A 21,073-nucleotide genomic window follows, 5' to 3' on the forward strand; every position below is an offset into this window, starting at 1 on the left:
GGATTACAAGTGGGAAATTCAGAACAGGGAGGTGTCAGGGTCAGGGAGAGGCTCCGGGGTCTTAAAAAAGAAATCAGAATACTGTTCTTTGCTTACACCAGGTATCCATTATTCTTTTGCTCTCACATTATCTTCAACTGTGTATCAACTTAATATTCAATGCTTTTTTGAAAAAGAAAAAATGTCCATGACGAATCATCACTGATTACTAATGCTATTAGGTGTTGGCTCTCGAAACTCCTTTCGGTCACTCGAGACCAAAGGGCAACTGCACGAAGCCCTTCTGCAAACCAGAGTTCGCTGGTGTCACCGCGGCTGCGGGAGGAGCCCAATGAGAGCTTTCTCCATGAAACACCACCCTCATCTCGAGAATCGACAACCCACGGCGATTCAGGCTTAAACCTGAGACATTCCCTCGAAACTAAACAAAGTGAACCACACTTTGAGAAAAACCACAGCATTCTGTTGCCATGCTAGAAATCAGGCTTTTGGCTGAAACCAGAGTACTGGTCAACTTAGATCTTCCACTTTCTGAGCGCCGCCCCATTCTCAGGACAGGACGCAGCCAGTGGCGAGATGAAGGCGCGTTCGGCGCTCGGGATCGCCTAAGGCAGCCCGTACTTCGCCTCTGACGAACACGGCGTCCCACGGGGCACAGGTCCACGCAAACCACGAGGCACTGCCAGGACGCCGGCGCGAAGCCCGCGACCCGGCTGCGTGGGTCCCACGCCGGTGCGTAACAAGGAGCCCCGCAGCTCAGCGGACGGCCACGCAAGCGGGCCTCTCCGGCAGACCCGCCCCCAACTGCCGGAGACCTCTCCCCCACGGCTCCTTCCACCCGCGCGCCCCCGGGCGACAGCGGACCGAGCCGGAAGGAGACCCGCACCGCGCGGCCGGGGGCGCCCAGCCGGCGCACTGCTCCTGCTGTGCTACCTGGTAAGAGCTGAACCCTGCTCGGGGTCCTCCCCTGCTCACGGGGTCTGAGAACGCGGGTGAGGGCGGCCGGGGACCCCCGCCACGCGGGGCGGGGACGGCGCTGGGAGTTTTCGCTCTTCCCCGCCGCGGAGCCGCAGGCGCTCTGCACCTGGATGGAGCCCGGGGCTCCGGGAGAGGCGCGTGCGCCGGACTTGCGGGGCGACTCTCTCTTGAGTCCTTCTGAGCTTCCCATTCTCGCTGTGGACCCCGCCGGGTCCTCCCAGGGACCCTCTCACCCTCGACCCCACCTGGGAGCCTTGCCAGCGCCCCTCGTTTTCCTCATTACCCTCCTGCCTCGCCCGCTTTCCAGCCCTCTCCCCACCTGCGGGCTTCCCCCTTGTCTCCTCCAAATCTCCTTCTTCCCAAGCCCAACTTCACCCCTTTCTCTCCACGCGTGCCATCCTTCTCGACCCTCCCTTCAGTTTCTGCCGGGTCTCCCTAGCCCGGACGGTGTTACACCAACGCACCTCGAATGCTCAGCGCTCCTCAACTCTTCTTTGGTCACTCAGCCAAGTTGTGGATGCCAGAAAGAAAATCTAGTTCTTTGGAACAGGCTTACTGCCAGAGTGGTGGTGACTTTAGCTGCGTCTTGAACATTGTCATTTCAGAGACTATGTTTGGCTTATGCATATGAGTTAGCAGTTGGCACACTTTCTGGCTTCAGTTTTACTCATCACCAAATGGCAGTACCCTATTTTTCAGAATCAACTCATTTTAAATACTAGAGTCAGTGGGACCATTGGAAGGGTGGGGGGAAGAAGAGGGTGGATTTCTCAGCTCCTTTCATGGCTTGCTCTTTCCTGTTTTCAAATTATCTTAAACAATAGTCAATTTACTGAAGGCGGCACCCTTCTGGCCCAGCCTACCTTATGTTCCAGGATCCTGCAGAAACCTAGAGTTGTCTTGCCATATATTACTGTAAATAAATGAAATGGAAAATGCTGAATCATGAAACTGATGTAATAGGAGATTCACAGAATACTAAAAAAAATTGAGCAGTGTCATTGCCAGAATTCTCATTTATGTGACATTGTCATTATTTGGAGTCTTTTTTCCTTACAGGCTAAAAACTGCCTAAAAGATACTGGCAGGAATTAGATTTTGATTCTACCAAAAATTGACACCCAGTCCAAGTGTTTTTAAACACTCTTTACCTTTTGGATTTTGCATTTCTTAAAGCAAGGGCTGTAAAAATGGAAATTGTAATTCTACCTTTGCATCTACCTGTTGAGCAATGCATTCCTTCACTGATATTTCAGAAATCAAGTAATACCAAATTTTGTGGTTGGGTTTACTTCATATTTTCATAAGACGTTGTCAGTTAACAGGAGTGATTTTTTTCACCCAAGAGATATTATTATTTAATATTTATGCCACAGGGTTACAGCACACACACTCATAAATAAAAATGCCATAACAAATGACAGCACTTCAGTTTAAACAGATGATCCTTGCACTGGAGGCGCTCTGGTTACCCCTAGCAGCAGACGTGACGTGCTCCGGCACAATGTGCAGCACTGTCTACAGGTGGGCTGGGAAGTTCCACGTGGGGATCTCCAGGCCCGGCCCAGAGGCCACTTCGGATGGGCCAGGAAGCCCCTGTACCTCCTTGTGGTGGGTGCCGTGTGCTGCTGAGGGCAAAGCCTTTGCTAAGCAGGACAGCCATGCTCCATCTGCGCCAGAGTTGTGCCCACCGGGACTGAGCAGCCTGACTTTGAAGGTGGTCTCCGTGTTTTAAGCCAAGTGCCTGGCCAGATGCCGTATTGTGCTTTCCAGGTGTGTTCCCCTGAATCTACTGGAGGTTTTGGAAGTAGAGGCTTCTTGGTCTTGGACAAGTTCTGGGTGTGAATTAGGGGAAAATGTCAGCCTCTGTGGGAAACACCTGAAAAGCTCGAAGAGTGACAAACAGTGTAGACGCATTATTGTGTGCATTGCGCTCAGCCAGCGGTGCTTCCTGCAGGAAGTGATGGGCAAGGCATAGAGGTGGAGCGGAAGAGCTGGGCAGATCTTAGCTACAGTACACCCTAGAGGAGAAGGCCCTTCCATCATTTGGAAGCCTAATGAGTAATTATAATAATAGCTTGGTTGTGCTAAGTCATTTATAGGCATTATTCACTATTAATTTTAGAAACAACCTTGCAAGGTAGGAGCCATTATGATCTCCACTGGGACAGGATAACAGAGGCTCAGAGAGGTTAAGTAAGTTGTCCTAGGCCACACAGATAGCCTGAGATTAAACCAAATCCACCTAACCTCAGGGCCCTAGTTTGAACCAGTGCCAGTTTATTGCCTTCTGGATTCTGCCGCTTGTAACCTATTCCCCCCATGCATAAATGTGCAGTCCATTAGCAGAGCTCCAGCAATTAGAAGCTACTGTGCAATTGGCCAGGATGTGAGGTCATGTCTAAACTAACCTAAAATATACAAAGCAGGAAGCACGGACCGCAGAATAGAAGCAGGATGTTAAAAAAAGAAAAAAAAAAAAAAAAAAAAAAAAAAAAGCAGAGAATATTTGCGATGGGTAATAGAGAGGTAAAAGATTGTGTCTCCCTCAGTCTAGAGGCAGCCTGTGGGGTTCACATTTGGTGTGTGTGAACATGTGTCCCAAGTGTGTAGTGAGTGTGCACTGGAATGCAATCAGAAGCCAAATTGTCGCTGATGTGGGGACTGATTCGTGTTCTGCGTTAGCCTGCCCAGAAGGCTGGAGGTTGGAAGTGGCTTTGGGCCACGGCCCACAGTGTGTGTCCTCCCCAAGGCCCAGCCTCGCGGTGCTGAGGAGAGGAGCCCCATCTGCGCCGGCTGGGACGGAGTAACCTTCAGTATCAGGCCGCGAAGAGGACTGTGACTGTAGCTAGGATACTGCCAGAGCATGAATAATTGTGGTGAGGCCTGAAAGATAAGTCACGGAACGATGCCAAGCAGATTTCTGAAAACATGATCGTAGGCTCCTGTGACTGCCAGAAAATTCAGAGGTCAGCAAAGGTCAAGACGTAGAGAGCTTTCTCTGTGAGGATGAGGGCCTCGAAAGCACAGGTAACGAAATTGTATCCACCGAGGTCAGCGGGGCCCGGGCGCCTACTCCACGCAGGGCCACCCTGCCCAAATACCCCCTTGCTGCTTCCTTGCGCCATTAGTGCTCACCTTGCTCTGCACTAGGCCGGTGCCAGCCACAGCTACACAGCCAGTCATGACACTGGGACTTCAGCAGGGCAGCCTGGGCCACTTGGAACTCTAGTCTCGATTGTATACTTTTTTCTTAAGTGAGAAAATAAATCTCACAGTGGCCAATCTTGATGTCAGTTATGGTGCTGACCTCTTCAAGGTGATCATTTGCACTTTCTGGATAACCAATGGACAAAAAAATAAGAGGATATTAGCAGCGTGGACATACGTACAGATGCTTGGCAGACTGCGGCTGTGCGGAGTCTCTAAGTGGCCACATGTCCTCCACTATCCGTCAGGAGTATTCATTAACCCCTCACTGGGTGTGCCACACGAGATGCGGGGAGATCAAAACAAGCGCAGAGACCCTCCGCCATGCAGCGGGAGCAAGAGTGATTACAGCTGTTTGAAATACAGACTTAATCCCGAAACTTCACGGCAGCCCATTCCTTCCCTGTGCATCCTAATCGTAAAATCTCCCTGCTATGTATGGTATTTGTCTTTTGCCTATTTCTCCTGGTATCCTGTTAGCAAAAGTGCAGGAACCAGAGCAAAGGTGGAAGAGAAGAAATAAAGAACCCAGGCAGCTGGCCGAGAAGACGGATAGACTCTCGAGGAGTCCATAAATAGCCTGAAGTGAATTCCAGTGCCCTGTTTATTGGCACGTCCCATCCTTCCAAGAGGGACCAAGGGTAGCAGGGCTGTGACGCATCAGAAGAATTGCTGACGAGGTTCTGTGGGGCATAGTTGGCCTCCCAGCCACCTGGGGAGGGTCCCTTAGGCTAGCCACTTGCCTCATTTCCATGTGTCTATGTGTAGAGTGACATCTGTGTCCCCCAGACTTGAGGCACGTGGACAGGTCCTCTTCCTCCCAGAGGAGAATGCTTACCTCTCAGAATTCCTTCATCTGTGGCCAGGAAGTGATGACAGATCAAGGCAAGTAGCTGAGCTGAGAGCATAATTTTGGGTGTTTCTAGACGGCACCATCTCTGACTTTAGAATCAGCCAGTAAGCATTTGAACTTCGGTGCTGCTTTTCAGTGGCTGCTTCACCCTGAGCAAGTTACTTACTCACTAATGCCGTCTCCTAGGACTTCTGGGTAGAGCTTAGTGGTGAGAATTTCTTTAAAGTTGTATGTGAGAGGATGACATTAAGAGGGAGTGAGGAAAAAGTTTTAACACACCTGTCTCAATGGCTGCACATAGTAGGCCCTCAAGAAAATAAAACCAGATCAGCCTTAGTCACCATTGTCAGATTGGAGTTAGAAAGAAGCAGCACCTTGAATAGTGCTGGGATGGGCTGTAAACAACCAGGGGTATTGATTGTTGTTGCGATGGTTTCCCAGGCCAACTCTGCGGGTCTAGGAAGGAGCAGTGCTTGACTGGAAAATGTTTCCCAAGGCGCAGTTTGATTTTAAAGTCTGTATTGACATCATCGTCCATGTTGCTTGATTGCATGCTTTGTTGACATTAACAGAATTTTTGCTTCTATCTAGTCAGCAGAAATTGGGAGAAAATAGGGCTTTTAAGCCAATACAATTACCTTTTTGACCTAAGCAAAGTTTGATCCGGCCAGTTTGGAGAGAAGGTGTGTCTGGGCCAAGGTTTTCTTGGTGGAGTGATGGGGTGGGGGTAGGCAAGAGTGCGAGTCCCAACTGTTCAATCTCTGCTCGTGGCCCAGGCCTGCCCAGGCACATGTGCGAGTGCAAAGAACTTCCTGGAGCGAGGCAGAACGACTGAAGATTTTCCAGTCTCTGTCCTTCCTTAAATAACAAGTGGGCCATATAGAGAAAAGAGCTGAATTTCCCTGCTCTTTAGCACAGGGTTATTTGAATCGAGTTTTTCCTGATTGATTTTGTGTAAAGGAGCCAAGTGCAGTCATCCTAAAAGAAGTCTAGACCCTGTTGATAATCTGTTTTTTTTTTCTATTCTGAAGACATAGGCCAAGTGAATGTATTCAGGTCTCTAAATTTTGGTCTCCTATCCCAAACATGTGAACTGATCCAGTCCTTTTTTAAAACACACACATACACACACACACACACACACACACACACACACAAAAGCAACAGAGCCCATGCTTTGTGACCATGTGTGACATCATCAAAGTTGACTTTGATTCAGCCTCATTTCTGCTAGAGACAGGTATTTGAAGGCCTGGGCATCTATCAGCTCCAATTCGGGGTGTGCAGAGCAGATCGGCCGCTTTCGAGGTGAGCATTTCTGTGGCTGCTTAATTGGAATAATTTGAGGGACACGCATGCTCCCCCTTCACTCAGAACATTGTGCCTAGTGCGGCAGAGCACGTGCACTGTGCTTTTAAGGCTTTCTCTCCAAGGCTGGTGTAGCAAAGCAGCTCTGCAGTGCTGCCTCTGTGTTGTCTCATTATCACGTTGACGTGGATGAACCTGACAGATGAGCAGGAGTCCAGCAGGAGGGAGGAGTGGAAATTTTAAAAATTTTAATTTGTACTTTTGGTGTATGAAAATGGAAAAGTTCCAGAATGGAGGCCCATTGTCTGAAAGGTCTGAAAGCACAAGATAGTGGAGAGAAGTAGACCCCAAATGGGGAGGTGAGTCTCAGAGTGCCACCTTCCTTTATCTCAGTCCCTAGGTCATCTGGGATCCCCAGGGGCCTGGTGAGAGCAAATGGCAAGGGTTCCTTGGAAGGTATTAGGGGGCTGCATGGAACTGCCCTGCACAGGAAACCTGGCCTCCTATGAGAGGAATCTACCTTAAGATTGGGTCAAGTATTTGATTTATAGGCAAGAGCCCTTCGGGCCCACGGAGTAGCAAATGAGACAAACCACCGAGGCATCTGGCGGGAATCAGCACATCCAGAACCAAGAAATACTTAACTAAATTCTTAGTGTGTGCCAAGCTCTGTCCTAGAAGCTGGAGGCATGATGGTGACATGGACTCTGACTTCATAATTTCTAGACAGAAGCACAGGCGGATAATTTTTTAGCTCCTGTTAATGCATCCTGGCATGTGGAAATACCTATGAAGGTTGGACACGTGTCATGCCTGTAGCTGGAACTCTTCAAGTTAATTGCCTTATTTTCCTGGCAGGAAACAGCTTATAACCACACACATGACTTGAGCCAGGAAATCAGCTTCAGATTAATCAATATTTAGAGTGTGATGTGTTGCTAATCGGTGTTGGTTCTGTACATAGCGGAGGTAGCCACCACTCATGGGGTAGCAGCTGCCCCTGGGTCTGCTCCAAGCCAGGCAGAGCCAACTCCCTTCACTGCAGAGCTGCCACAAGGCTGAAGACCTTCAGGCCTCGAGGACTTCAGACTGTGCCCTGCCCGAGCTGCCTAGGTGATCGTAGAGATTCTCTTTCTCATCCCTGCTGGGCGACACACAGGTTACCCAGTCTCTGAAATTGTTCCTCTGGTCCTGGAACTGTCATCCACACTTACCCAACTTTGAAGTCCGATAGATTGTATCCTTTGCCCAGCTTAGCCTCCAATTCTCATTCAACGTAGATTGTTTATGAAGTAAGCAATAACAAGACGTGAACTCCCACTGCCGGAGAACTCTAGAAGACACGCAGTAGAACTCTACAGACTCTGCAGGCGTGAAATCTGGCTAGGACCCCCTTCTCCTGCACAGCAGCTCCTTAGGAGGCAGATCTTCTGCCACTTTGTGTGCCCCAAAACTCTATCAAGGATTGAAGCTTGAAAAATAGACCATGCAGCAAACGATGGCCCATGCATCCATCAGTCAGCCACCTTGCTTGCTTTTGTGGCCAGGGCTTTGTGACCACAGCCACCCACGCATGACACACTGCATGTCCACCCTTTGTCTGCTCCCAGAAAGGCCACAGCAGAGTGTCCTAGCAGAGACCTATACTTAGTGGTCCGAAACACCTGTAAAGTAAGTTAGCTTTCTGTCCTGGTAGGGTCAGCATCCCCAGATTCAATCTCGGACCACCCCTCAACGCACACAAATTGGATCTGTGCTGACCAAGTTGAGACTTTTTCTTGTTCTCCAAACAATACTGCATAACAACTACTAATGTGGCATTCACATTGTATTAGAAATTGTAAGTCAGCTACAGATGACTTCAAGTATACGGGTGGATGTGCATGGGCTGTATGCAATTACGATGCCTTTTTATAGATGGGATGTGAACATCTGTAAATTTTGATGTCCTGGGGGGGCTCTGGGACAATGTCCCATGCATACCAAGGCATGACTGGATATAAACTGGCCACTTATCACAGAAAAAGTCTGTTGATCTCAAATGTAGAATAGGGCCATCCAGTAGGTAATTTCAGCCACATACGTGAATCTATGTTCAGTGGTTACCACAAAGAAACCCCCTGCTATTTCTAATGTTTATTTCATTTGATGTGTCCATTTTTTTTTTTTTTTTTTTTTTTTTTTTTTGTGGAACTGGGGATTGAACTCAGGTCCTTATGCTTGCCAGGGAAGCGCTTACTCCACTGAGCCATCTCCCTGGCCCCCAAATGTTAGTTTTTAACACACTATAAAGACCAAAATCATTCATGAGGTATTTCAGACTTTTGAAATCTGTGTTGCTTATGCTCAGCTAGGTCCAGCCACGTTACAAGTGTCTAGTCTGCCGTGTGTCCACCGTGCTGGGCAGCACATGTCTAGCACTGGTGCTCTTTGGGCTTACTTTTACTGTGCTTGAGATGTTGAGCCAGGTGAAAATAAAATAAGATGCATGGGAGTACATAGAGATTTTCTTTGAAACTGAATTTGGAGCGAGGACGTGGCGAGGTGCAGGCGTGGTGTGTGTGCCTACCTGACCTCCACGGGCACCAGCTGTCTCATCAAGCAAAACTGAGACCCGGCCCCTCGTGCTGCACTGTGCTTATTGATGTCGCAAAGTGTGATGGGTTGTGTTTTTAGCAATCAGATGTGAAGGAATGAACTGGATTGTTACAAACTGCACTAACTTCGCAATGAAATCTAGCGAAGTCAGATGCAGTTTGTTTGAAAGAGGTTGTCACTGGAGTTTGTGGTGTCACAGATGTGACAGGGAAAATCAAAGTGGAGGATTGAGGCTGGTGAGTTTTAAGGTAGACGAGGGAAGAATGAGGAGGAGATGTGCAGAAGTTATTCCTTGGAAAAGAGCCCCACACGACATTTAGTGGCCCAACCTGGACTCAGTACCCCCTGTGAGTCTGCTGGGGTGGGATTTGGTGAGGAAGCGTCCTGGTCCCTCCCACCTGTTTGTGGCTTCCATGGCCACTGCCATGGCTGGGTAGCCCAGGGCAGCTGTCCCATGGTTAAAAGCCCTGTCTCAGCAGCGTCCTGGTCTGAGCATACCTGGGTCCCAGTGGAAGGAAGGACTGCTCCGCAGCCTGGGCACTGGTCCTGGGCGCCTCGCTCCAGCGCGTGCAGCCTGGATGGTGTGTGTTCAGCCTGCAGGCCCTGCGATGGGCCACCTGGGACTCGCACCCTGGGCTGTCATTTCCTCATCTCAACAGTGGGGGAGGGGCCAGGCGACACCAGGGCTCAGCCACGCTAATGTTCTCCATTTCCAATTATGAAATTATTTTTATGTTTGTTTTCTCCCTGTAATCTGGCAGTACAAATGAGACCATAAAACAAACCTCCCGCTGTAGGGGCGGACAGTGTAGACTGTAGCACGCTTTATGTCTTTCTTCCCACAAGTTTCCCATGACTAATCCAAAGGGACAACCAACCCCTCCATTCTCTTCCTGCCATTTGTGGAAAACACATTTTCCACATTCACTTTTTTAGGTTACTCGGCCCCCTTTCTGAATATTCATATGCTGCAAAATCCAAAAGATAAGGGATACAGTGCAATGCATAGCTCTGTGTTACCCTTATTGAAATAACTATGTGTGTGTGTGTGTGTGTGTGTGTGTGTGTAATCCAATATGGCATTTCTGAATCTGCTTAAACACAACAAAACACCCCACCTCCCCCCCCAAAAGCTCTTTCGAGAGCATTCTGTTATCTGCACACGATCGTTCTGTGTTTATAGTTATGTAGTACTCCAGGGGTGCATGTACTGGCTTTTATTTAGCCAGTCCCTACTGAATAGATATTTAAGCTTTCCATCCTCTGCTCTTACAAATAGTACAGCTGTGAGGAAATCTGTTCGTACCTCATTTTGTACCGACTTGAGTGCTGTTTGTAGGATAAATGCCTACAAGTGGTATTTGGGCTGGAGGGCGGGTGCATTCATGCTGTTGGTGGTCACTGCGTGGCTGGCCACGTGGCGACTGCTGCCCAGCAGTGGCTACGCCCCGGTCAGTGGGGCAGGTAACCTGCCTGATCCCTGTGGGCCTCTGGGTTAAAGCGGCAGCTTGGCCTAGTCTGACTTGGTCTTTCTACTTGGACAAGTGACAGTGTACTCATCAGGGGACTGGGCCATTTATTTCCTTGTTTTGCTAATGGACTCTTAGCTTTGTTTCTCGATGACAATAGCTGCTTTCCTGGGTCTTTGCTGCCAGTCCTGCCTGAGTTCCTGAGCTGGGAGTCGGTGCTCTCCAGAGCTGGGACTTGCTTCTCCTCTACCTCCTACAGCCCTGTCTGTCTGTGTCTCCACCCTCGCTGCGTCACCTGGCCAAACTCAGCTGCCTCCAGGCTTGTGTATCTGCCATCTCCCCACCCTTTTGCCCTGCTTTCCCCTAGTGTTTGCCCCTGCAGACCTCCTCTTCATCCCTCAAAGCCCACCTGACAAGCTGTTTCTTCCATGAAGCTAATCTTTTTTTTTCCTTTTCTTCTTTCTATTTTAGGGAATGGTCTACAGGGTGTTCAGGGTCTCACTACTAGATTGGACTCATAGTGATCCACCTGTTTACAGCCTCCCAAGAGCTGGGATTATAGGCACATGCCACCATGCCCAGTCTCAATTGCTGTTTCAGTGCACCCCAGGGGCAGGGCCAGCGCAGAGGCCCAGGGATCAAACCCTGGCCCTGTGCTTGCTTGCATGCACTTTTAAACCACTGAGCTATTTGGCCGGCCCCATGAAGCTAATTTAACCCTCCCTGCTCTCAGTACTACTATCTCCTGGCATTGTGCCCCTTTGAGCCTGTTTATTGTTTGACCCAAGCCCTAACCATATACTGTCTTTACCACTATTTGTATCTATCTGTAGACCTGATTCCCTGAGATCAAACTTCAGGTCTCGCCTGCCTCTGTCTGTCCACAGTGCTAAAGAGAAATGAAACAAAGGGGGGCTGTGTCTTGGAAGGATACTAGAGGCTTTTCTCTTTAAACACCTAGTAGGAATACTCCTAACATAAAATATGCCACTGTAGCCCTGTTGAGTGTATAGCTCAATGGTGTTAAGTAAATTACCCGTTGTAAAACCACCATCACTTTCTGTCTAGTACATTTTCACAGTGACATTAGAACTCTGCACCTGTGACACACAACCCATCCTCAGGCCCAGGCCGCCCTTTTGCAGCATTCTGTCTCTGAATTTCACTCCTCTGGTGTAAATAGATCTTATGGTGCTTGCTCTTCAGTGTCTGCCTTATTTCCCTTAGCTAGCCTGCAAGGGTCTTCAGCGTTACTGCATATGTCAGGATTTCACTCCATTGTGTTGCGCAGGATTTCACTCCATTGTGTCGCGTGCATGTGATTTTATCATTCATCCAATCACTGACAAACACTTCAGCTGCTTTTAGATATTGTAAATAATCCTGTGTACAAATACCCCCTCAAGTCTTTGCTTTCAACTCTTTCGGGGTAGATACCTGGCAGTGGAATTGCTGGGTCAGATCATGTGGCTTTGTATGTTGCAATTTGATAAAGAAACTGCCTTACTGTTTCCCACCTCAGCGGTTACAGTTGACATTCCCACCAGCAGTGTACAAAGGTTATAGTTCTCCATGTCCTTGTAACTTTTAATTTCTTTTCTTTTTTAAAATAGTGTCTGTCCTAATGGGTGTGAAGTGATGCAAAGTAGCCCTCTTGCTATTATGCTGCAGATACTTGAATCACAAAGTCATCTTTAGAAGAGCTCTTCGCCTGCCTGGCATTTCAGGGCCTCCCTCTCCCAGCACTGCTCTGATTTCATAACCAAGCTTCCTGGAGGGCTTGGTCATTTGGAGAACTAGCCAAGCAAATACAGAGCTGAGATCCTTCTTGGCACATGTGGCAGCCTTCAGGGACACAGTCCATGGTCCAAGCTGCCTTGTGTGACGTGGAGCAGCAAGAACCACCTGCTGGTCCATCCATGCTCTTTGCACCTCAGGGAGACAAAGGGGCCAGGCTGGCATCCCCACCCAGTAGAGGGACAGTTCCTTCTTGGGTGCCCTTTGAACTTGCCTCTCTGCCTTTGATTTGGTAGCATCTGTCCACCATTTGAAGTCAGGATGATAGTATGAAGACATCTGAAGCTAAATTGTCTCCTTTTCGTTCTAAGGCAGGCTCCGTCGCTGCTGGATTTGTTGTGGACTGGCTCCTCCCTTTGGAAGCCAGCTCTGAAATGACTGCCTTGTAGTCACTTTGAAAGTTGTGTTTTAGGGCCAGCCAGATAGCTCAGCGGACTAGAGCACGGGGTTTGATCTCTGGTGTGCCATGCCGGCCCTGCCCCTGGGGTGCACTGAGAGAGCAACTGAGACTAAGTGTAGCGTGCCTCACCCGACTTACAAATGCGTGCTTATAATCCCAGCATTTGGAAGGCTGAAAACAGGCGGATCACTACGAATCTGATCTGTGTAGACAGACCCTGTACTAAATACATTAAAAAAAAAAAAAAAAGAAAGAAAAAAAAGTTGTGTTTTATCAGTAGATGCTACTGAGCCTGGGAAGGGCGAGTTTAGTGTGGCCTGATCCTCATTTGTGTGTGTGTGTGTGTGTGTTTCCAATGCTCCAGTAGTGCTTTTGACATCTCTTTCACATTACAAATATTGTCCCCCCAATGAAAACAGTGAGGCATGCCTGTGTTAATTGATGATTATTTTAAACGTCCCTTATTTCTTATATATTTTCTCTTTTTCAGAATTTTGTACCATCTTTGGGTAGACAGACTTCCCTGACGACATCGGTAATACCCAGAGAAGAGCAGAGCCCGACTTACAAAGACTTTATTTATTTTACTGTTTTTGAAGGAAACGTTCGCAATGTGTCTGAAGTCTCGGTTGAGTATTTATGCTCCCAGCCTTGTGTCGTCAATCTGGAAGCGGTTGTTTCCTCCGAGTTCCGAAGCAGCATCCCTGTGTACAAAAAGCGCTGGAAGAACGAGAAGCACCTTCACACCAGCAGGACCCAAATAGTACGTGTGAAATTTCCAAGCATTATGGTTTACAGAGATGACTACTTCATCCGACACTCCATTTCCGTGTCCGCAGTGATACTGCGGGCCTGGATTACTCACAGAGACAGCGGCACGGACTTGAACGTGAAATGGGAGGAGAACTTGCCGCACGCCGTGGCGAGGAATTACACTCTGCTGAAGACAGTCCCGCCCTTCGAGCGTCCTTTCAAAGACCATCAGGTGTGCCTCGGTTGGAACATGCGCTATATTTGGATGCTCTGGGCGCACAAGATTCCACAGTGTCCGCTGGAGAACGGTAGGTCGTCTGCCGTGTAGGAACCGTGTCCTCGTTGCTTCAGGAAGCCGGTGTTGTCACGAGGGTGGGGGCGGGGACGGACATGATGCTTGGGTTAGCAGCAGGGGTTGGGGGCAAGGAATACATAGAGCATCTGGAGTCTATAATTTTGGTCTTTGGGGAGAAAAGGAGAAAAGGTTGCAGAGAGGAGAGACGCCAGGTGAGAAGAGAATGGGAGGGGAAAGCGAGGGAGGGATTAAGGGGCTGGGCAGGAGCCAGATCTGCTTTAAGTTGGAAGAAGCATTCGTACCATGGACCTAAAAAGACTGGGAAGCGCTTCCTGCTGTCCCTGCTTCCCCCGCGACCCCTGACTTCCTGTGTTGAACCCAGGCACCGAGCTACACCCCCCAATCCTTGCTTAACTTTGTGTTTTGAGACAGGCTCTCACCAAGTTGCTGAGTTGGGGCTTGAACTTGGGGTCTTGCTGCCTCAGCTTCCCAGGGTGCTGGGATTACAGGCCTGTGCCACCACACCCAGTTCGGAGTTTCATTTGTTTTGAAGCAGCATGTTCTATCCCCAAGGGGATGAGCCCCTGGAGGAGCCTTTGTGTCAGACAGAAAGGTTGTCTGGTAACTACTGCCTGGCTTCTAGTCCAGCTCTGCCACCATCTCTCTGTGTCATTGGTGAGCTCTCCATACCTCAGTTTTCTTATCTATGAAATGGAATAACAACTAATTCCCTCAGAGGGTTGAATGAGCCAGAACTACTTAGCATTCCATCAGCATTCAGTAAAAAGAGGCTGGGATGGTGCTAAATCCCTAATTCTATGTTTTCACTAAATGCTCTGCTGTGACAGTGTGTATGGGACACTGCCCATAGGCTCCTGGAGCCCTCTCAGCCACCCCTAGCCTCAGGACAGGAAGCCTCTGGAAGGGTGCACTCAGAGGGAGGTCTGAGGTTGTGCCATGGGTAGGAGGACCACGTGGCTGGGGGGCCACTGAGCTCTGCCAGCTCTACTTCTCTACTGAGGTTCCCACCCCCAGCCCTGTCATTTCTGAAAGAGCACCTGGGACTGCACCGCTCTGTACTCCTGTTGTGAGTGCAAGTTCCCAGGCCCCCATGCACTTAGGATGTGGGGGTCAGCATCTTACGGCCACTCTGATGCACCCCAACACTTGAGCCTCTGTCCCGCGGTGCAGTGGGTGGACTTGGAGCCTGTCCTGGCTGTGGCTGGGCTCCGTGGCCTGGGGCCTTGGACTTCAGCGGGACCTGAGGACACGTGCTCTGTGTGCTTCTGCTAGGGCTCGGTTCCCTGGCACCTCAGGCCAGGATTTCTGGGGAAGTGATGTCTACACAAAGTGGCTGCACAAAATGAGAGCTTAGTCCACCTCTTGGCATCGGTCCTAATGCACGTGCCATTGCACCAGCACACTGGCATTTCAGAAACTTTATGCTGAGATTGCCACCGGGAAGTGGCGAATCTGGTAGAGAGAGTCCTGCGCATTGTCACCTGGATTCTCTCACTGGTCTTTTCTGTAACCATAACACAGTATCAAAATCAGGGAACGATCATTGATCTAATACCACTAACTCCAAACAGAATTAATATTTTACCAGTTTGGTTTTATTTATTTATTTTTATTTTTTTGTACTGGGCTCCCTCCCCAGCCCTTATTTTGTTTTTTTTAATTTTGAGGCGGGGACTTGCTAAGTCACTAAGTTTCCCAAGCTGAATTTGCACTTTCGATCTTCCTGCCTCAGCTTCCAGAGTGCTAGAATTGTAGGCATGTGCTACCAGACCCCACCACTACTAGATTTCATATGTATATGCATGCGTGTGTGCATGTGTGCATGTGTGTGCGTGTGCGTGTGTGTGTGTGTGTGTGTGTGTGTGTGTCTGCAGTTTTATTCCACATTTGGCCTCTTCTCTGTGTACTGCCCTTAGAGACATCTAGCAGGTGGGTCCCGTCTGCATACACACACTTCAGGCCGAGTCGGGTGGATGATTCACGTCTGGAATAAGCCGAGCTGGATGCGTTTTCTCAGTCAGCGTGCAGCCCTCCTCCAGGCAGAGCTCGCTGCTCACTTCCCTCCAGGACGCCTTCCACGGGGACACCTAATTTGCCGAGCAGGAGGGAGGCGCAGGGTGCACACAGCCACTGTTTTACTTTGCCTCGGACTTTGTCAGGGCTTAATGACTCCATTTCACATTAGGAGAATTATATATTTCTCATTGAAGAATGACTAAATCGCGAGGTGCAAGTTTCCAAATATAATCATTTATGGATGGTCTCCGTTCTCAGGCACCTGAGCAGGCCCTTCCCACGAGAGACATCTTTTCTTTCTTTTGCTGTGCCTTCCCCTGTGCACAAGGGCTTTTCTCCGCACCTCTCAGAGCATTGGGGTTGGTGTTAGAGCCAGTGTAGTCAAATCCTACCGCAGAGGAAAATCCTTTCAAAGAATTAAAATTACCAAATGGAGCTTCGTGCACCCTTAAAGCCAGGTGTCTGTTCCTGTAGCAAGGATTTGTTGACCAAAAAGCAGAGCATTTCCTCTCCCTGTCTTTAAAGCACAAGTCACAGGAGCACGGGCAGCTGCCGCGGGAAGGTGCCCCTGCCACCTTTGCTCTGGGTGTTGGCTGCGGGGCTGAGGGGCCCCACCCTGGCCTGTTCTTTATTTAGCTGTTGATGAATGAATGGGACAGAAATCAAATCACATTAGTGAGACGCAGTGCTGAGCCTTGGGCACCTGTCATGTTCCGTCCTGTCATGGTCTTTGTCCCCACAGATGAAGGGCTGGGGCTGTCTGCTGTGTCAGGTACCTGGTGACCCTATGACAGCTCTGCCTACGAACTGCAGTCACCCCTGACTGGCTTTCGCTTATGCAGAGAGAGGTCTCCATGCTCAGATGTTGCAGGAGAAGGCTGTGGTGTAGGCCTCGGGCACAGGCAGTGTGCCCAGAAGTACCAGTGGCTGCATCTCCTCTGCCAGGCCCTCACCAGGCGACTGGGCGGCAGGGGAATCTGCAGCCTCTTGTCCAGCCCTGCTGGGTAAGCTCAGGCTCTGGCATCAGCTGCCGTGTGGGATATGTGTGTCTCAGGGCTCTGCGGTGCCCAGCCAGGCATCTGTCCTGCCCTGTGGGCCAAAGGCGGTTGGGCAGGCCACGCCCTGGCTCTCCGTGCTGCTGTTCATTTCCTTGGGGGAGGGGACGGATGTTATCTGTTGCCCCATGCAAGTCCTGTGTGCACCTGACTCATGCCCGAACTTTAGGAAAGAAGGAAGTCAGCCACACAGGCTGGTCATGCTGACCCCAGCTTGGGGACAAGCTGACCCCAGCCTGGGGACAAGCTGACCCCAGCCTGGGGACAAGCTGACCCCAGCTTGGGGACACAGGACCTTCTCTTTTGGTCACACCCTGCTGGGTGCCAGCTGGTGCTGCTGGCTCCAGCTTCAGCCCATACGTGTCATGTGCTCAGTCCCTCCTTGCCACGAGTACGGCTGTCATCCCGTGCAAGCCTTACCCGCCTGGCCTCCAGCCACTGCCCCAAGTGCCCAGCTCTGGCCTCCCTGCCTCCCAGGAGAGAGCACAAGCCAGTGCCTGCCTCATGTTGCTCTTCCCCTGTGCTCAGCACCGCCTCTGCCCCTCACCTCGCCCTGGGGGCGCCGCCCTGTCCCCTCACTGCTCTTGCAGTCTCAGTTCCTGCTCGCTCCTCCTTGCATCGCCCAGTCCATTCCCACCTGACCTTGCCCAGCTTCCTTCCTCCCTTTCCCTTTCAGATCTGTGCTCAAATGCTGGCTTCCCTGGTGGCCCTTAAGGTATTTGACCTTGTGCCTAGCTGTCCCGCCACCTTTAGTTTCCTTTAGAGCTTTACCATGGTGGACATCATTGTGCCTAAATAGATTTGATTGCTGATTTACCTGTCGATGGTTGCCTACAGTGAGACACGTGCTCCACAGGGCCAGGGCTTTTTGTCTGCTCCACTCTGGTTCCCAGCAGGGCACCGGCCTGCATTAGGCACCCCAGGGCACAAATGCTCTTAGCCAACGTGTTTCTCTGTGACCATCACATAGCGACAGCGTACAGTCACCCTCACAGCTGCATGGCCACGTTGGCCAGTGTGAGGAGGCAGGAGGTGGCTGAGGACCTGAGCTCTCTGCACCGACGTGACAGCCTCCCAGCTGGGGCCACCGGAGCACCACTGGTGGGTGTGCACTGCAGGCGCTGCTTGCTGCTCCCCCTTTGTAACCCAGGTAAGCTGGGCTTCACTGTCACCGATGAGCCTGGGGTTCCTGCTGCTGGTGGTTGATGGGACAGCTCCTTGTATGTCCTGGATTCTACTGCCAGATCCCATGGCCAGGGACCAGCCCCACCCCACTGCCCCCCTCTGTGACTTCCTTGCAAAATCACACCCATAGTTCAATAGCCAGCTCCATTTCCGTCTCTCCCCATCCTTGACCTGGAAATCCATAAGTAAATATGGATATGTACTTATTTAATTTTATTTCCTCCATCAGAAATTAACTCTCCATTCTAGTCCCTTCCCATTGCTACTCCTCTGATGACGTGGATTGTGCTCGGTACAATGAAATAAAAATTAAGCACCTGCTTGACTCCCAGGCTGGAGGCTAGAGGGTGAAGACCCCAGCCCCTCTCTTTAGGGTAGTCATGTGGGAGGTAGACACGTTGCCACCGATTATAGGCACTCTCCGCCCCTGGGTGCAGGCCTCGCGTCTGCAACCTGTGAACTACTTTTCCTGGACATCTAACTGATTCTTTCCAATACTCTCCTGTCATACTGACAGAGAAGATAACTAGTCCAGAGAGGGAGGATAGCTTGGCTAAGGCCACACAGCTGAAAATGATGGAGCTGGTAGTTACACCCAGGTAATTTGTTTTCCCGCACGTATCTATTTCCTGCTTGATGAAGTCAGGAAGCTACTTCTTTAATTATTTTAGGTCATTCATCATGGAAAAAGGTTACTGAGCCATTAGTTGGATGCCTGGTTGGGCTTTGTCACAGAAGAGGTGACTGCATCCCCCAGTGTGCGGGACGCAGTTAGGTCTCAGATTGTGTGCCTGTGGGTGGGCCGGGGAGGCTGTTCTTGTGTGCTGTGGTGTGGGGATCTGAGAATGAGCCTGCTTTGTGAGACAGAGTGTGTAGTCAGCGGATTACTGCTGTCTGCTGTAGGGGGAGGTATGGGCCAGCACCCCCCTTGTTGTGCATTTGTATTTGGAGGGGAAGTCTCAGGTAAGACACAGGCGATCCAGGTTAGGACATGCTTGGTTCTTAGGGCCACGGCAAGGGATGTGACACCTTCTCGCTAGTGTCTATCTTTGTAGCCACTTCTCTGTGAGATCAAAAACTCTTGGAGAACATGGCCATTTCATTCTTCCCCCTCCTTCTCCTCCCCCTCCTCCTCCTCCTCCTCTTCCTCCTCTTCTTCTTTTGTATAGGGCCTCCAGGCTCTTACTACACAGATCGGACTCATAGTGATTTTCCTGTTGACAGCCCCACAAGGTGCTGGACAGCTGCACAACACCATGCCCAGTCTCAATCACTATCTCATGCCCAGCATGGCATGTGGTACCAGGGATCGAACCCCAGTCCCTGCATCTGCCTGAGCAGGTGCTTTAGTCTGCTGAGCTATATGGCTGGCCCAGCTAGTTCCACACTCTTTTCTTCTCTGCCTCAAATTCCTTCTCATCCTTGGAATCCATGGGTTGGAAGTACGATTTTCTTCTCATTTTCAGAATCTATGGATTGGAAGTATGATTTCTTAGAACAAAATTCCATGACAATAAAACGGTGGAAACTTTAAGTCACATGGTGGAGCCAGACTTGACTTGTCTTTGTGGGGAAAAAAAAAAAGGTTTTGCAGTAGAGCTGTTCAAACCAATGACATGATGATAGTTTTTCTAATTATAAGCTGTATATTTGGCACTTAAAAAAACCCATAGACCTAGTTCCTTCCCCTCCTTAGTTAATCACAGGAGTCTGAATTTTTCAGTAATAACATTAATTAGTGCCTAGCATCTGCATTGCCCTTTACAATTTCCAAAACACTTTTTCCATGCATATTGTCTCATTTAATCCTCATAATAGTCCCATGGGAGAGACAGCATTATTCTAGCTGTCTCCCTAAGGAGGGGGGAACTGACACTTGGGAGTTTGTTTAAGTAGGAGCCCAAACTTCTGGATTCCTTCAACTGTGCTGTGCTGCCTCTCTGAAATATGCTAATGCAGTCCTAACCCAGGTTCTAAATTAGAAGAGATACTTTTTTTAAAGTTGAATTTTTATCGATGTGAATCATCCTGTTTCCTTCACCCACTGGACTTGGTCTCTTTGAAGCAGATTGGGCTGCACGGAGCAGCCTCAGAGGCCCGGGTGGAGGCCCCTGCCTTCTCGCCTGCACAGAAATGTTCAGAGCCTTTCTTCTCTTCTTTCTTGCCTGCAAAAGGAGTACATGTACCTGGTAAAAAATTCAAATAGCGTAAAAAGGTTTAGAGGGAAGAATTAAGTTCCACCCACGCAGTCTTCTGGTCCTTTTCCCAGAAGCGAACTCGTACAACAGCGTCTTATGTCTTCTACCAGAAATACTCTGCGCACAGGAAAGCCTCAAGTTTAGCCTCTCGTCTTCATGCACAGATGAGAGCATCCTGGAGGCTGCTTTGTGCTCATTAGCAGTGCGGTGGAGATTCTCCTCCCTTGGTACATATCGCATGGCCTTATTCTTTTCACCAGATCTGAAGCATTCCGTAGCTCCACTGTCCATAATTTACTTACCTCCTCTTCTGCTGCTGGCCATACAGGTCACTTCTTGTGTCTTCCTTCTGACCCCAGGGCTTCACCAAACACCTTTGTACAGGGATCTCTGTGCACACATTAAAAATGTGTTTGGAGGATAAATTACTAGGAGTGAGATTTATTTATTTTTATTTTTTAAATTTATTTTTTATTTATGTGTGTGTGTGTGTGTGTGTATGTGTGGCCAGCTCAGCCCTCCACGGGCTTCCAGAGTAGCCATTTCACCTTCCAGTACCCTTTTTTGGGGGGGACGTTCTGGCTTAAATGTTTTTGGTTAGAAAATAGCATTTTTATTCTTAAGCCTTTTATTTAAAGAAACTACAACACTTGGTTATCACTGTCTTCTTAATGCCTTGTGTTTGAGGAGTCTTGTTGAGTTACAGTGTTCCAGCCTCACTCCTGAACTTGAAGATCGTCCTCGCTTCCCCCGTTGGGTTCACTCATGGTGGTCCCTTGCATGGAGACCGCATGGCTTCTGACATGCAGCTAGGTACCTCAGTGGCATTCTTGGAGGTGTTGCAAGTGCATCCCAAGCGGGGCTTTGCCACCCGACGAGGAGCCCTCCCCAGAGCGACGCATCTGTGCCAGGGTTCTGGAATCAGAGACAGGGCTAT

At 49.6% G+C, this 21,073-nt stretch overlaps 1 protein-coding gene across 1 annotated transcript in view; it reads left to right on the forward strand.

The window, feature by feature from the left end:
• The first annotated feature begins 891 nt into the window (after positions 1-891).
• The window catches only part of Sel1l3 (SEL1L family member 3), a 106,404-nt gene continuing 86,222 nt past the window's right edge, over positions 892-21,073 (forward strand). Inside the window, exons 1-2 of the mRNA XM_012516619.2 lie at positions 892-936; positions 13,104-13,674. Coding sequence (XP_012372073.1) covers positions 13,401-13,674 — 274 coding nt within the window. The 5' untranslated portion in view covers positions 892-936; positions 13,104-13,400. The remainder of the gene's footprint in view (positions 937-13,103; positions 13,675-21,073) is intronic.

Source organism: Octodon degus, unplaced genomic scaffold, assembly GCF_000260255.1.
Source record: "Octodon degus isolate 3935 unplaced genomic scaffold, OctDeg1.0 scaffold00006, whole genome shotgun sequence".
Taxonomy (NCBI): Eukaryota; Metazoa; Chordata; class Mammalia; order Rodentia; family Octodontidae; genus Octodon; species Octodon degus.